Raw genomic sequence first — 17384 nt, forward strand, 5'->3', positions numbered from 1 at the left:
AGCAATCCACCCTCAGTGTGGGTGGCACACTCTGGTGGCAGGCAGAGGGACGAGATTTTGCTCTTTTGCCGGGCTTGCCTCTGTGCCTCGCAGGTGAGTTTACAGGATTCTCAAGCCATCTCCCCTGCTGCTGCCTCTGCTGCTAATTTTGCTGCCACACTTTACAGCTTCTTTCCACTTCCAATGTGGACTAAAGACCAGTGGCTCGTCCAGAATTCCAGGACTTCAGTATTTCAGTATTAGGGTTTCTTAGAGGAACAGAACTAATGGGATATATCCCATATATATAGGCCTGTGGAGGTCATTCTCATTCAAACCACGGTGACAGACCTGACCTTCTGAACTATGACCGTGTTCCTCATCTAATTTGAGAAGTTTACAGATGATAGTGATATATCTGCATAAACACGTTTGTCAGTCTAGGCCTCAAGGGCTGCGCTAGTCAAGAGGTGGTTTCCTTGCATAAACAAGGAGTGGAGTCATTCAATGGTGTTCACTCCCGGTTTAGCAAACCTCTGGGAGACACAATGAAAGCTTCTGTTTCGACTTCTTGTCCCTGCTTGTACTGGAGTTGAACTTTTCCCTTTGCCCCTCACATCTCTGAAATTCTATTTTGTATAAACTGGAACTCAAAGAAGACCCCTTTGAGAGTTTTCCACTCCCATGTGTCCCCACCATGTGTACCATGTGAATATACATGTCGATAACTTTCTATTTTTTTTAAATCTTTTTTCCCATCAACTAAGAATTTTCGGGGGTTGGGGAAGCCTATCCAGATGGATGGCAGAGAGATCTACAAGCACATGGACCGGTGTTTTAAGAGGATGCCTACCTTTACTGGGGAAGAAACTTCCCTGCTCAAATGGTCTGACCAAAGGTGTCCAAAATGCCAGAGAGAGCTGAGCTCAGGCCAATGAGAGAAGAGATGGGGAGGCATGGTCTCATCTTGGCCAAGATCTCCCCTCCTCTTCCCTACCCCTTCTGCCAGTTCAGACTCCTGTTTCTGGCGGACTGGTAAGCGCTGAAGCCCAGAGCTTCACTCAGGAGACAGGGCGCAGGCGCCTTCTCCCACATCCCATCCTGGTCGCTAGGGGGCAGGCTGCCCCAGCTTCCCGGAAGTCCGGGCCCAGAGGATATTGCGCGCGAAATCCGACGCCTAAAGTAGGTGCGATCCCCCACCCCCGCGCTGCCCCTACTGTGCTCCAAAGGGGCCTGCTTGGCTGCCCTGTGCTATTGATTGCTACCGCTCTTGGGTCTGGAAGTCCTGAGTGCAATCACACAGGCTCCGCGGGTCTGGAAAACCCGAACGGGCTCTCATTCGGCCTTGATTGGGGGCACTGCACTGGTCAGATCGCTACGCAAATTGAGCCCCCCTCCCACCCGCACTGCTTTGTGTTCCTGCTGGGCTCTGGCTGCGCCCTCCCAAGCCCAAGCCCGGGCACTCGGTAGTGCCCTTCCTCCAACCTGGGCTGTTGTGGAGCAGAAGGTGTGCTCCTTCAATGTCCTGCCGCCTTGGGGAGGCCCCCCGAGATTTACAAAGCAAAATTAAACTGCGGGCAAGTTTCTGGTTTCCCATCTACACCGGCTGTCTCTTCTACTAAGTAAGACTTGGCCCTTAAGACAGAGAAATCTGAGAGCATTTGTGAAAGAGTGACTCATATTTGAGACATTTGGCCACCAGCCACAATTTGGTGTGTAATGCTTTAGCGCCTCAGATCCTCACTGTCGCGCCCCGAGGTGGGTGTTGAACCCACTAGAGCACGAATGAGGGACGCTTAGGAAGCTCCTATATTGTTGGCAGCTAGGAGAGCCTCCCCTGGGGCCCTTGTCTCCTTTGTGAGTGGAACTGGGACCCCGACTGCACTTGTGACCCCTACTCTCCCCTCCCACTGGTTCCCACCACCATCTTCTCCAGTTCACCTGTCACACAAGATGTGAGCTGCTTGGGAAATAGCCTGGTGTTTTGAAATTGAGGTGAGCTCGTGTCGGTAAAGATCGTTGGTGATCTCGAGGCTGCAGAACTAGAAACAAATGCAGCAAGCTAAAGCAACAGTGGATTAAAGTTATTTCTCTGTAGCAAGCATGGTGTGGTCTTCATAGGTCCTCAACAGATTTCTTTGTTGAAACGTTTAACTCGAAAGGGACAAGGGGGGTGAGCACACAAACTTGCAAGAAGGGGGAAACATCTGTGTGGAAATGGCTTTAGTTCCAGCTACCAGGGAGGCTGAGAAAGGAGGACCACTTGAGCCCAAGAGTCCAAGGCCAGCGTTGGGCAGCCTGGAGGGGTTGGTGGAGAAGGCTGGGTGTGGGGGCCAAATCCAGCCCATATTTTACGTTGTCTGCCGGTTAGAGAATCTGAGTGACTTACAAGGCGTAATTTGTGCCTTTTCTGCAGGAGGAGATTGCCAGGCTCTTTTGCAGCAAAGCAAACAAGGTGTCACCTCAACAGGTGTTAGGATATGTTAATGCCGTTTTGTTTTTTCAATTGTAAATTATGAGGTTACCTGGGGAAGAGGTGTTTTTTAGTCTACCTGACAAAATAGTCATCCCCCATCTAAAAGAGAGAATGTTAGTAAAGTTTTTTTAACCCCTTTTTTTTTAGTTTGTGTTGATATAAACGCTGTTTGAAAAATAAACGTGGGTGACTTTAAGATTGAAATGATCACTAAAACCCCTTCCCAAGACTGCCGTGTAAATAGTGTCTTTATTTTTACGCCTTCACACTGGTGAGAAATGTTTTGTGTTGGGACTGGACCCCAACAGCTGGGTGACCATCCCTGGCTGTAAAATGTGCCCAGGAAGTAAAATGCTTTGCTTGCCTTGTAGTCAATGAGGACCCGAGTATTATTCCCAGAACCCACATTAAAATAGCCAGATGTGCACCCTCATAATTCCAGAGCTGGGGAGATGAGACAGGCAGATCCTGGACCTTACTGCCTAGCCAGTCTAACCTACTTTGCAAACACAAGGACTTAGGGATAGACCGTACCTCTAAAAACATGGTGGGTAGCTCCCAGAACAACACTGGAGATTGTTCTTGGACCTACACAAGACAAACACACAAACATTCAAGGACGAGCAGAAGCCCTTCAGCAGGCCTGAGCATTTGTGTTTTGACGATATTCCCTCTTCCTCAGACACCGACTGAACGTCCAGGCTCAGCCTCTCCTCAGGGCATGGACAGTGGCTATGATGATTCTCTGCCAGGAGAGTGCCTCAGAAAGCCAGACTGGAAGCAGCTCAAGCTCTATGGAGTGGGGGACCCCGTGGCCATGTTCTCCTCTGATAGCTCCTGCCTGTCCTCTAGAGGAAGAGTCAGCAAATGGTTCTGGGACTCAGCTGAGGAGGGCTACAGAACCTACCATATGGACGAGTATGATGAAGACAAGAACCCCAGTGTGAGTGAAGACCCCACCCCTTCCGGCTGGGAGCCAAGAGCAAACTAACTGCAGGGCAGCCAGCTCCCAGATCGCTCTTGTCAAGTTGGAGTCATGATCCTCTGCAGGAGAGCTGGTAATTTCAACTCTGTAGACAGGTCATTTCTGAGATGGGCTGGTAATGTCTGCTCTGTAGACAGTTCATCTCTGAGATGGGCTGGTAATGTCTGCTCTGTAGACAGTTCATCTCTGAGATGGGCTGGTAATGTCTGCTCTGTAGACAGCTCATCTCTGAAATGGGCTGGTAATGTCTACTCTGTAGAAGAGTCAACATTAAGTGAGACCCGGAGTGTGAAATTCACAGTGCTTATCATATAATACACTTGATAAATACAGCTGCTATTATTATTAATATCATCTGCAGTGATTACCATAATCTATTATACACAATAATTTGGCAAGAAGCTGCACAACAACTCTTATTAATAGTTTTGATCTGTTGAACACCCACCAGGTATCAGCGACTGTTCTAGGTCCTGATGTCGTAGCACTGAGCGAAACTCCAGTCTTGCCCTATGTATTTATATTTTAGTGGAGACAGACAGATCAGAACCACACAGAGCATTTACTGATAGGCACTGCAAAGCAAATGAAGAAAGGGGAAGGTGGACAGAGGATGATGGCCCGCTGAGAAATGTTACTGTTTGACTTAGGATGTCATAGAAGGCTACTTTAATCAAATGACATTAGAACAGAGGTGTAAAAAAAAGGTGAGACTGTGTTAATTACCCAGTGCTGTAACAAATCACCCCACGTTGCAGCAGCTGACAGAGCAAACGTTTCCCAGTTGCTGGACTCCTGGTGGGTGTGTCTGGCTCAGGGGTTTGTGTCACGGTACCCTGAAGCTTCCCTGTGCATCTGAAAGTTTGACTGTGTGGTGGGGCTTGGACAGGTGAGAGGCTCCGTCTCCAAACTCACTTCTGTGGCTCCTTGGTGGGCACCTGTTCCTCTCCACGTGGACTGCCTCAGATATGGCAGCTGACTCCTTTCAGGGCAGATGTCTCAAGACAGAATGAGAGATTGTGAGTACCCAGCATGGAAGCCACTCGCTTTTGTGACCTAACCTTAGAGGTGACATCCCAGCATTTCTGCATGTTCTCCTCATCAGGAGCAGGTGGCCGAGTCAGTCTCTGTGCAGGGTGCCATGGTAGAGGCTGCCCACCCCAGGAACCGTACAGCTGAGGGAACAGCTAGTACGAGGGCCCAGCCTGGAACTGTGCTGGATCAGAGCAAGGACCAGCAAGGGAGCCCTTGGGCTGCAGTAAAAGCCAGACTGGGGGTGATGGGGTCAGAAAGGCTATGGATCTTGTAAGGTCTCATGGGACATGGTGAGTGTTCTTTCTGTAGACAGAGTTGGGTAGGAAGTGTTCAGGGGAGGAGCAGAATGCATGGTGCAATTTCAGTTTTTCAAAGACTTCCCGGACTTTCTTATGAAGACTGATTACAGGCAGGGGAGTGGACAGGAGAGGAGGTGGGGAGCTATGGCAGTGATCATGGTGACTTACACTGGGATCTCGGCAGTGGGGCATCACAAGAGGGTGGCTGAATGTGCTGTAGAGCTATTGGGATTTGGAGATGGGTTGTCTGTGTCTGGAGGAAACGGTTTCCTTCCCAGGGGTGGTGAGCATTGCCTGTTATTTGTCTAACTCTCAACTCCTTCAAGTTAATTCTTTTGTCTCTCCTGCTTCCTTTGCTCTGCACATAAGGCAGGAGTCAGGTGTCCATGCCTCCTACTAGGACTAACACCTTGTGGGGTGGCAGTCAGACATTGTGGCTCTTGGTTGGCATTCCTTTGTCATGCTCACCTACACTACCTGTACACTCTGTCTGCAGGGCATCATTAACTTGGGCACCAGTGAGAACAAACTCTGCTTTGACCTTCTGTCCAGGCGGGTAAGTACTGGGGCTGCCATCACCGGGCCTTCTTGAATCCTTTGCTACAGCAACTTGCTGCATGCCTCACTTGCCCTGACTGAAGAACTGGTTGCTGGGAGACATGCATTGCAGGTTTGCCTTGGGAACAACTCCCCTCTCCTCCCCTTTCACTTCCTTTACCTCCCCTCCCCTCCCCTCCCCTACTCTCCCCAGTCTTACCCTGTCTGCCATCAGAACTATATTCGTCTCTGTTACTCAATTTCCTTTTATCTTTACTGGGGATTGACCCCAGCACTCACACAGTCTAGGCAAGCTGAACTATGCCTTCTGCCTTCTTAACTTTTTACTTTAAGGCAAGGTCTATGTTGCTCAGGCTGATCTTGAACTTATTCTGCCAGGCAGGCCTTGGATTTGGAATCCTCCTCCCTTAACCTCCAGTGTAACTGGGATTACAGGCCTGTACCCTCAAGCCTGGCTTCTATGGCTGTTTCTAATCTAGCTTGTAAAATTCCTTAAAATTTCATCAGATTATGTGTATGGGTGCTTTGCTTTCATGTATGTCTGTGTACCACGTACGTGCCTGGTGCCTACTGAGGCCAGAGAGGGAGTCTGCTACCCTGGAACTGTAGTTAGAGAGTTGTGAGGCACCATGTAGGTGCTGGGAGTTGAACCCAGGTCCCAGGAAGCTGAGGCAGGAGGAGCGCTGTGAGCCTGAGGCCATCTTGGGTTCACAGTAAGTACCAAGAGAGTCACGATGACCCAGCAAGAGCGTGCCTCAGTTCTACAAAAGTGAAAATATCTAAAATTGGTTTCAATGATATTTAATTTACCTAATATATCTAAAGTATGACCTTTTAAGCTGGTAATAAATATACAATTATTAATATTTATTAATACTTGTTTTTATGAAGTCTTTACAGTTCAGACCAGTGACCTAGTAAGTGCTGAGTAGCCTCAGATACCAGTGGCTTCTTTGTTGAACCTGCTATAAGGGGTGACAGGAAGGAGGGACATGGCTGGACCCAGGCTTAGAGAAATAGGTAATTCCAATTTTTCTGGTCCCCTGCCCAAGGACACTATGCTATTGGCTCTCTTTGACCATATAGCCATGATGCTCTAGTATCACTAGCCCAGTCCCTGCCTATACAAGGAATGGTCTAAAATTTGCTGCCACACACAAAGGGTGAGATAGAGTGGAGCCCCCAGGAGATGGTGTCCTAGTCCCCTCTCTAAAGCTGGAGACAAGGCCAAGTTGACATCACCCTGCTCTGGAGCATCCACCGACCTCTAGGGACACTGAGCGGTGCCCTCCCACCACTGCTTCTGCAGCCATGCTCTGCTCGTGCTGTATAGAGAGCTAGAGTCAGCAGCTCTGGGTATGGTTTGCTGGCTTTGCCTTCACCTTGTGAGCCCTGGGTGGCTTCTCTGTAAAATGGTCCTGGAGGGGAGTGCTGTGCTGTCCTGAGGAAACCTGCTGCTCTGCAGATGCAGGGACAGTTCGGGCCCTCTGCCTTGCTCTGTTCCCTTTGTGTCCCCAGCTGACACAGAACGACATGCTTCATGTGGAGCCCTCGCTGCTGCAGTACCCGGACTGGAGAGGACATCTGTTGTAAGTGTCACCAAAGGCTGGTGGGGCTCAACGGGGGGGCACATCTGTGGTTGATGTACCTGGGAGAAGGTCTGCTGCCCAGGGATGTGCTATAAAACTACAAAGCACAGGGAAGCCTCTCAACAAAGACCTGTTCCATCCACATATCAGTAGAGGCAGAGTGAGGGAGCTGGTTGTAGGCTAAGAACTTAGTTGTGGACACCTGGTGACCAGGGGCTGTCCTGCCAGCCCCAAACCTGTCCCCGTATTCCCAGCTAAGTCTGAGGTCAGTGAGGAGACTGCCCCTGCTTTTCCAGCAGCTTCAGCGATGACAGATGGGTGTCTAGGGAGCTGGCTGGGACTCACTCTCCAGGTAAGAGAGGCTGCTGTATACTGGTCTCCTGGAGGTCAGACACTGTTCTAGCGGATTGCTGGCCCAGCAGGACTTGATCCAAGATGTATTCTGAAGCTCATATTCTTAAAAAAGGGTCATCAGGATGGTGGACCCTGGGGCAGGGACTGGGCCACTTACCAGCAAGTGATTTAATTCCCTCAAACCTCAGTTTCTTTGTAAAATGGGAATGATAGTAACCATAGTCACCATGGAACGTTCTCCAAATGACATATGTGTAACATTGATGCTCAATAAGAACCACCGTAACAGCTGGGTGGTAGTGGCACACACCTTTAATCCCAGCAATCAAGAGGCAGAGGCAGGCAGATCTCTGAGTTCGAGGCCAGCCTGGTCTATAAGAGCTAGTTCTAGGACAGGCTCCAAAGGTACAGAGAAACCCTGTCTCGGGAAAAAAAATAAATAAAATAAACAAACAAAAAAAGCACGGTAACATCAATTCCTATTATGATAATGTTTATTATTATTGTTTTCATCAGCTAGATCTATGTCGTGTTTGTTTTCATCCACTGCGTGGGAAGGTGGATATCCTAGAACCACACAGAATGAATGTTTTGCGGCTGGGTGGGGGAGGGTGTGCTGGCGTGGAGACAAATACCTGCCACATCCACCTCCTGGGAAGGGAGGGCAGAGCAGTGGCAGCTAGCCACCTGCGGTTCCCAGGCAGGCTCTGGAGAGGACAGGGCTGAGAACCCTCTGACGAGTGTCACACCTGTTGATCTGTCCTTCTAGCCTGCGGGAAGAAGTGGCAAAGTTCTTGTCTTTCTACTGTAAGAGCCCAGCACCCCTCAAACCAGAGAATGTGAGTCACCCCTTCCTTACGGGTGAGGGGTGGGAGAGTGCTTTCACTTAGCTTCACTTAGCTCCTAACCCCATTGTGCAGTGTCCCTCTTGACCCCCTCACCTTTGAGAGAGACCCTCAGATTGGCCAGTTCTGTCTCTTGTTCACTGGATCAAGAGCGGGGTCCCCAGAAATAAGCTTGGCTGGAAACCCAGAAAGACCTTCATCAGAATGGATCCTCAGGGCCCTGGGGAGAGGCCTAGGCCTTCCCCTGGTTCTTGCTCTTCTCTGTCCTCAGACAGAGTCACCCTTGTCTCTTGTCACCCCTAGGTGGTGGTTCTGAATGGCTGTGCCTCACTCTTTTCCGCTCTGGCCACAGTGCTCTGTGAGGCAGGAGGTGAGTGAACTCCGTGCCCCACTCAGTCAGCTTTGTCCCAAGCCTGGGCTGGGACCCCAGTTGCCTGGTACCACAGCCGCATCAGGACACCTTCAGCAATAGGAGAACATAAGAGATTACAGGGGCCTTAAGTGCGTGGTTTAACCAGACTGAGGCAGCAGTTCTGATGAGACCCATATGGGGTCAGGGTCCTGCTTTCTCTCTCTGAGTCCTCCACTTTCCCTCCCAGTATACAGGTCATGGTCACAGCCTTCTCTGACACTGTCTTATAGCAAGGTAAAAAAGACAGTAGCAACAAGCCGGTCTCTCTCCTGTTAGGCAGGGCATCGAGGGTGCTCGTTCTCAAAAGGATCCCAGCGAGACTCTTACCAAATAGAAATTACATGTAAACCTCAAGGAGTCCCTGGCAAATGGGCCTAAGGGAGCCAGTGTCGGCTGAATCCAGACTGGTTCAGCCATGGCTGGGGAAGGCCTGACCTGGATAGATTGCTGGCCATCTTTCAAACAAACAAAACAAAACAAACGAATACATCAAACAAAACAAAAACTATTTCTTTCTCTTTGCATGGAAGGAAATTGGATGGCTGTTGAATAGACAGCCAGCTGCTTTAAGAGGCATTGTGTAAGAGCTGGTTGTGGTCAGGGGTCAGTTGTTGTAAGGTTAGAGCCCTGCTCATGAGAGCCTAACTAATAAGTTAACACAGCTCACATGTGGTCACCAGATACTGCATTCCAGGCTAGGTTGTGTGGCTGTATTCCTCTAGGACGTGGATTCTTTGACTAAACCCATTTGACCTGTGAGAAGACTGAGGGGCCAGACGTTAAGTAAAAGTCAGAGTCACACAAACAGAAGCAGTCACCAGGACTTGAACCCTAAAGGGAGATTTGCTGTGAGAATATGATAGACAAGTTCTTATTCAGTCTAGAACAATCAGATGCAGGGGCCCTATAGGCTCCATCTGTAAAGGTCGGCTTACCTCAGAGCATAGTGGTGAGCCTGTTTAGCACAGGCTCAGAGGTCAGAAAGTGTTAGCAGAGGACCCAACTCATATGGACAGGGATTTTCAGCCCACAATGGTATAAAAAACTGCAAACTCAATAGGAACTCCATTTCAGTTTCTCTCTGTGTGTCTCTTTATGTTTAAATAAATCTTTCTTATTTATATTAATTTTGTTATTTTGTGTGCATGGGTGTTTTTGCCTGGATGTGTCTTTGTGGGTGCCTGGTACCTGTGGAGGCCAGATCCCCTGGAAATGGAGTTGCAGCTGGTTGTAAGCCATCATGTAGGTTCTGGGAATCAAACCCAGCTCCTCTGGAAGGACAACCAGTGCCTTCAACCTCTGAGCTATCTCTTCACTCATCCCAACCCCTCTATTTTAGAGACAGAGTCTCATCCAGCCCAAGGTAGTCTTGACAGAACTCACTGTCTAACTGAGGATGACCTTGAACCTCTCATCTTCATGCCCCCTTCCTTCCTGAGTGCTGGACTATGAATGTGGTGCCTGGCTTGTGTGGTGCTGAGGATGAAACCCAGGGCTTCATGTACGCAAGGCAAGCCCTCCACCCACTGAGCTACATTCATAGACTTAGCAGTTTGGATTGTGACAGGTTCTCTGGCTAGTGCTGTGTGATGTGGTGTTTTCTTGCAATACTGGGCAGTGGCAGTGAGCTCCCCCATTCCACCTGCAGGCAACCATGGGATCTTGAGTCAATGCCGATTCTCTGCCCTGTTTCAGGTCCTAAGCTAGGATGTTCAGGAAGATAGGTAGATCAAACACATTTTTATATTTTATAGTGGATTTGTCTGCATGTGATCCCATTTTAAGTGAGCATCTATATTAGAAAGTCTGACCTTAGGACATCCAAGCTTTAAGGTTTTAGGAGTTGAGAGGAGTCGGAATATGTTCCAGATATTTCCCAGGGATGATGGAGGCTTGGAAGGGCTGTGGATTTCATGATAGGTGTCTGGGGTATCCAAGTCAGGGGCCATTGAGCGGCTACTTCTTCTCCTAGAGGCTCTCTTGATCCCCACCCCTTACTATGGAGCCATTACCCAGCATGTCTATCTCTATGGCAACGTCCGACTGGCCTATGTCTACCTGGAGAGTGAGGTAAGATTGCCTGAATTCTAATTATTGCATCTGGATCTTCCTGTAGGCAAGGGTTTGCAGGGTCTGAATTTGTGGGCGGACCTGAAGGAAGCCTGTGCTTTGGGGCAGCTGTGAAATGGAAGTGGAGCCTCTGCCTGGCTTCTCTGGAAGCTCCAAGCTACAGCTTCTAAAATTCCTGGATCCACAGAGAAGCCTAGAACTAGCCCTAGAAATGAGAGGGTGGGAAGGGGGAAGCTTATGCCTTGAAAGTCCTGAGAGCCAATCAGAGCATCCTTGATGCCTCTGTCAGAAATCTGAGTGATGAGGGATGCCCTCTGCTGCAGAAGGCCAGAAGGGAAAGTGTCCCCTCCCATTTTCCAGAGACTGGACCCAGGAGACTGAAGATGATAGGGGAGGAGAGACCCAAGAGTTCAAGTTTGGGGTGGAAGTGGGGCACTGAATTTGACTGCTGCCTTTGGTGGGTCTTTTCCCAGGTAACTGGATTGAACACACGTCCGTTCCAGCTCACAGTGGAGAAGCTGGAGTTGGCCCTTCAAGGAGTTAATTCTGAGGTCTGGGGATTCAGTCAAATCCAGGGCTGTGAGTGGGTGGCCTCAGCAGGGACTGGACCCTTCATCTCTCAGGAGCTGGGTTTGTAACTTTGATAGGGACATTTGAGAAGGAGTTGTAGAACCATCCTTGGGGGGGAGTCAGGCAGAATCCTGTGTCTTTGGGGGGGTCTTCCCATTAGAAAATGACCCTGAAACCACAGTGTACAGAGGACCAGGGGCCTTCATTAACAATTTCCCCTCACAAGAAAGGGTACAAGAAAGGGTAATAGGAGGTGGTGGGTTTGGATCAAATTGCCTATCTGCATGGAAATGCCTAGAGTGAAGCCCTCTGTTGTTTTCAATGAATGTTTGTGTCTTAGTCACTGTTCTGTTGCTGTGAAGAGACACCATGACCAAGGGAACTCGTAAAAGAAAGCATTTCATTGGGGGCTTGCTTACAGTTTCAGAGAGTTAGTCCATGATCACCACGGCAGGAAGTAGACAAGCAGGGCACTGTAGCAGTAGCCAAGAGCTCTACATCCTGACCTATAGACAACAGGCAGAGAGAAAAGGGGCTTTTGAAGTCTCAAAGCCCACTCCAAGTGATACACCTCCTCCAGCAAGGCCATACCTCCCTCATCCTTTCCAGACAGTTCCACTAAAGACCAAGCATTCAAATGTAGGAGCCAACGGGGCATTCTAAGTCGAACCACCACAGTATGCTAATTAAAAGGACACTCCCCCACCCCAGTTCCTTTGTTTCTGCTTCAGGGTCAAATGTGGCTCATGGGAGTCTATAGTGTAGTGAGTTTCTCTGGCAATTTGAGGGGTGATCCTGCTGCTTTTGAGGGACTCCCTAGTAAAGGCAGAGACCCAGGTTCCTGTGCTTCCCACCCATTTTCAGCATCTGTGCACTTCACTGAGGTCACTGAGGTCACTAAGGTCATTCAAGCTCCCAAGTGCTCACTGCAGGAACTGTGGAAGCCCCCAACTCCTGCAGAGAATTCTTCCCACTCAAACAGCCTCTCTGCCAGCAGCTGGGTACATTTCCCCATTTCCTGCCTGCGTTCTTCCCACAGTTGGCATGACACAGCAGACAGAACTCTAGTCCCATTCATTTGCTTCTTGTTGGGTCATGAGTGTGTCCCTCCTGCCATGCTTCCCTGGGATTCAGGCAGTTTTCAGCCTCATCTAGTGGGATGTAAGGTTCTAGGGTTGGGGGGACACAGTAACACCCTCATGGATGATTTTAGGGTGTCAAGGTCAAAGGCCTCATCCTCATCAATCCCCAGAACCCTCTGGGTGATATCTACTCCCCTGAAGAGCTACAGGAGTTCCTGGAATTTGCCATGAGGTGAGCTACACCTAACCTATGAAGTGAGCAGACATGGCTTGTATGTGAGCCTTGGGCCAGGTCCTTAGGCCTTCTTCGCTCACTGGCCTACTACCAGCTTTGGTGTTTCTCTGTCTTCTCAAAACACCAGCTGCAACACTCTAGGGCCAGACCCCATGCTGAAAATTTATAACTTTTTATATGTTAGCCTGTGTTCATGTGTATAGTTGAATATAGGACAGAGGTCATTCCTTAGACGCCTTCTAATAGATTCTAAGAAAGCGTTTCATTGGTCTGGCATACTGGGCTGTCTGAAATCCTCTTGTCCTCACTTCCCCAGCACTGGTATTGCAAGTGCATGCCACCAGGCCCATGTGGTTAGCAGGTTCTGGGTATCAAACGTGGGTCTTGTTTGCAAGGTGGCACTTTACTGAGTGGGCCGTGTTCCCAGCTGAGCATCGTCTGTGCTGTCTCTGTGGTCATCACAGCAGCCCCGTAGAAATGGATTCTATCATCATCGCTGCTTGACAGAGGCTCAGAGTGGTCTAACCATGAGTGGGAACGACATGGATCTGAGTCCATTTGTCTCCAGCCCACCATGAAGGAACCCAAGGGTGCCTTCTCCCCTCCCTGCAGTGCGTCAAAGGCTCTAAAGCTCTCTGCTTTATGAATGTAGCCCCTATTTGTGAAATTATAGACCAAATCAGGGTGTTCCTGGGATCTAATTGGGGTGTTTCTGGGATAAGCTGGTTTGGTAGCCCTGAGTTAGTCTGTGGTCCTCTGACATACTGCTTCTCAATGCCGAGTGACATATTTTGGCTCCCTCTTTCCCACCATCTACCCACTGCAGGCACCAGCTTCATGTGATCATGGATGAGGTTTACATGTTGTCCGTGTTTGAAGAGTCTCTTGGGTACCGGAGTGTCCTGAGCCTGGAAAGGTGAGGATCTCACTGCAGCTGATTCTTCAGTACCTGGACTGGCTCACAGTTTTCCAGCCTCTTTCTGGGTCAGCCTACAGGACATGGCCTGCCCCAGGGCAGTTCCATTAATATCTATTTGATCTTCCTGGTCCTCTATGACATTCCCAAGAACTTCAAGGAGGGCCTTGGCAATATTTGAAGAAGTCTTTGGTCTGTGAGAAACTGGACTCCTGCTGTTTCCATCATCTTCAGAGCGGTTCTAGTTCCACCCATCCGTCATTCCTTCTGTCTGTCCACCCATCTCCCCATCCATTCATCTATCCCCTGATACACTTCATCCCTCCATGCACCTACTCATCTATTTGTCTATCAGATTTCTACCTAGGAAAAGGTCTCAGCAACTAAAGACACAGCTAGCAATTTCCACGATAGCAGCAAGAAGCACTAAGGTGGAGGTGGCTGAGAAGCTGAGAGGCCTGGTTTCCTGGGGTTGATCAGACAAGCCTTTTGAGGAAGTGGTCCTGGACCTGCTTTCCAGCTCAGAGGTCAGGCTCATGGCTTCCCACTCAGCTCCCACAGACATGTGGAGCAGTGAGCTTGACTGTGTTCTAATGATAGTTACAGGAATAGGCAGCAGGCTGGCCCCCATGCTAATGAAAGCACAGGTATTGGTGATTCAAAGACAAGAGGCCCAGTTTCATCTCTCCATGTATCTATTCATTGGCATGTCTGTGATCTCCTGGTTCTGTGTTGCTTATGTCTCCTTGTTCTGCTCTCTGTAGGCTGCCTGACCCCCAGAGGACACACATGATGTGGGCCACCAGCAAGGTGAGTCTCTGGCTAGCCTGGGTGAGAGGGGGTGGAATCAGTTTCTCCTGTGGAAACCGGCCATGGCTATCATGCATCTTCTCGTAGGACTTTGGGATGTCTGGACTCCGCTTTGGCATCCTGTACACAGAAAATCAGCATGTGGCTACTGCTGTGGCCTCCCTCTGTCGCTATCATGGCCTCAGTGGCCTGGTCCAACACCAGATGGCACAGCTGCTCCGGGACCATGGTGATTTGTCTGGATCTTACAGGAGGAGCGGGGTTGTAATGTGTGTGGGACTTGGGGCTCACGGGTGCCTCTGCTGTGGAGGAGCTGAGGTGATGTCTTGCAGTGTTATCTCTGGGACCTCAGTCACTTGTTGGCTGTCTGTGTAGCACATTTCCTCACCCTCATCTGGAGAACAGGGCTGGTAATGGTGCTAGTCTTGTTGGCCGAGTGTGGCCTGTAATTTGGTTAGAACAATACGTGACATAAAACAGGCCCTTGACTAATGTGAACTCACTGACCAGGTGCAGTGCTATGTGTCTGTTCTTCTAGCTACTTGGGAGGGTGAAGGAGGAGGATCCTTCCAGTTCAGGAGTTCCAGGCTGGCCTGGGCAACATAGCAAGATTTCCCCCTTCAAAAACGAACTTTAGTTACCGTTGAACACAGAGATCAGAAGTTCCTGAGGAAATGCCAGTACAACGGAGAGCTCTCTGCCTCTGAGATTTGGATCGTTCCCACCTTCAGCAATGAGTTCAGATAGCAGAGCTCTCCTGTCACTGTTGGTCTTCACTGAGTCTTTCAGATGTTCTTTTGGTCCATCTCATTTCCCTCCCTAGGCCTTAGGGAGAATTCCTACAGTTCTCCTTTGTCTTGCAGGTGTGGACAAGGAGGATCAGCTACTAATTACCAATCTAATAGTCTAAAAAGTTTTAGAAACAGTGGCAATACCTACTGAATGTTGATAAAGGTGGTGGAATAGCCAGGACACTTGCTCTTACATTGATGGTGGGGACAGGAAGTGGCTCAGCCACAATGAAAAACAATTTGGCAATTTCCTCTAAACACACCTATCAAATAACATCAAATAACCCAGTAGCGACAGGCCCAAGTGAGGAACCGTGGTGGTCACACAAAAACCTCTGCATGAATGCTGCTAGCTGGTTTTTTTTTTTTCATAATCACCCACATTTGCAAACCGCTCCACAGAGGAGTTTATCCACAGATGTGTCCCGTCCACACTGTGGAATACTTCTGCCAATAACGTCCATGGCAGTGTGGATTTCTCCCAAAGACACTGTGCTATTAAGAGAAGCTTAGAGTCAAGACTTTACATATCCTCTGAGGCTGGTTTTGGTGACGTTTGGGAATGCACAAGACTGTCATGTGTATGACATATCAGTCATTGGGATAGTCTTTGGGGGTTATTTAAATCCTGATTGTGGTAATGCTTTCATAAGTGTATGGATGTGTCATAATCTATAGAGTCTTTTCTCATCTTGACAGATGCCCCACTGGGATAGGGATTTTGTCTGTGTGGATCTAAGTATCACTTTATACCTGCAGACACCTTTGGCTTGGTTCACATCCTGGGGGACTTTGTACCCTGGGCTGCTGAATGTGGTCTGGGAGCTGGCACTCTCAGGGCTGTATACCTGGATCAAAGGCACTTTGTCCTGAGCACTGAACTCCCAGCCGCTCTGAACCCATGACTCAGTAAGCCAGATAGAAGAAGGACTCCCGTGGTGTTGGCTGCCATGCCCTTTAGTCTTTCAGCGTTTAGATTAATGCAGAGATCCATGGGAGTTTTAGATTCCTGCTTCCCTTCCATTTAGACTGGATCAGCCAGGTGTACCTGCCAGAAAACCACGCCCGGCTCAAGGCTGCCCATACCTATGTCTCAGAGGAGCTCAGAGCCCTGGGGATACCCTTCGTGAGTCGTGGGGCAGGCTTCTTCATCTGGGTTGACTTAAGAAAGGTAAATGGGGTGGAGCTGTGTGTGGAGGGGAATGCCTGGCAGGGGAAGCCCCATAGGGTCTCCTGCATCCTGAGCTACTTCTGCCCTCCCAGTTCCTGCCCAGAGGCACCTTTGAGGAGGAGGGGCTGCTCTGGCGCCAGTTTTTGGACAACAAGGTGCTGCTGTCCTGTGGTAAGACCTTCGAGTGCAAAGAACCCGGCTGGTTCCGGGTGGTCTTCTCCGACAAGGAAAACCGGCTCCGCCTGGGTGAGCAGTCTCTTCCCCCAGCCTCCCAACAGCATCCTTCCAGCGACCCCTGCTTCTGACCCGATCAGCCCAGTGCTGACCTCTCCTCGCTTATTCTCAGGAATGCAAAGGGTGCGGCAGGTGCTTGAAAGGCAACCTCAAGTGGTAGAAGAGGCCTCTCCCTGTCACACTCAGGAGCCAAGTACCCAGCCCATATGAGCAGGCCGTTGCCTTACAAGCACCCACTGTCCCTCATGACCTGGACAAGAAAGGCCATGGAAGATTAAATGTGGATGTGCCGTTTGTCGACAGGACTTTGTCACTTGGCTTTGACCTTGAAGAGCTGTTTCCTGCCCTCCCTTCTGGCAGTGTGAAGCTGTTTAGACTGATGTTATTCTGGGCTGTTGCTGTCCTCTGTTCAGTGGGACTGGGACCAGCCAGATGCCTGTGCTGTGAATAGTGTACAAGATAGGGAGTCCTGACTGTTCCTAACCACAGCTCCTCTCGGGGACACAAGAGTAAACAAGCAACTGTTCATTCTTTGTGATGGTGTTTTCATGCCTTCCTTGTTGCTAGGGAAACAAATCAGAGGAACTGTGCATGCACTCATGTGCGCGCACACACAAACACACACAGGCACACACACACACACACACACACACACACAAAGTGATAGCATTCCAAGGTGTCTGGGGTGGATTTTGTTTGTTCAGAGTTGGGTGCCCAGAACAGGCCTCAGTTCGGGATGCAGAGAGCAGAACTCCATGGTTGAAAAGGAGTGGCTCCTCAGTAGAGCTAAAATGCCCCATCAAGTTCTGAAACACACCTCCACTTACCTAGGAAGAAAGTACCTTCACTGACTCCCAAAGCAGTAGCCTGGCAATGGCTGGGGAAGGGGGAAGGATTGGAGGCTGGATTTCTGAACCAAGGCTGTCTGTGAGCCAGGCAAAGATTGGTTTTTCTGTGCTAAGAAAGCCTATGA

General features: G+C 49.6%; 1 protein-coding gene across 2 annotated transcripts; it reads left to right on the forward strand.

The window, feature by feature from the left end:
- Window positions 1-1097: 1097 nt before the first annotated feature.
- On the forward strand, window positions 1098-16944 carry Accs (1-aminocyclopropane-1-carboxylate synthase homolog (inactive)). 2 transcript variants are annotated; one of them, XM_048443572.3, is made up of 15 exons: window positions 1098-1161; window positions 3138-3398; window positions 5271-5330; window positions 6851-6921; window positions 8045-8114; window positions 8424-8490; window positions 10505-10602; window positions 11076-11153; window positions 12386-12486; window positions 13316-13405; window positions 14170-14215; window positions 14303-14444; window positions 16035-16177; window positions 16270-16423; window positions 16524-16944. In XM_048443572.3, the coding sequence occupies exons 2-15, from the start codon at window positions 3177-3179 to the stop codon at window positions 16619-16621; spliced, it is 1440 nt and encodes a 479-aa protein (XP_048299529.3). In that variant the 5' UTR covers window positions 1098-1161; window positions 3138-3176; the 3' UTR covers window positions 16622-16944. The 2 variants fall into 2 exon arrangements, with proteins under 2 accessions (XP_048299529.3, XP_048299530.3); XM_048443573.3 differs by having other exon boundaries at window positions 1113-1165.
- The last annotated feature ends 440 nt before the right edge of the window (window positions 16945-17384 follow it).

Source organism: Myodes glareolus, chromosome 10 (genome assembly GCF_982192425.1).
Source record: "Myodes glareolus chromosome 10, mMyoGla1.1, whole genome shotgun sequence".
Lineage (NCBI taxonomy): Eukaryota > Metazoa > Chordata > Mammalia > Rodentia > Cricetidae > Myodes > Myodes glareolus.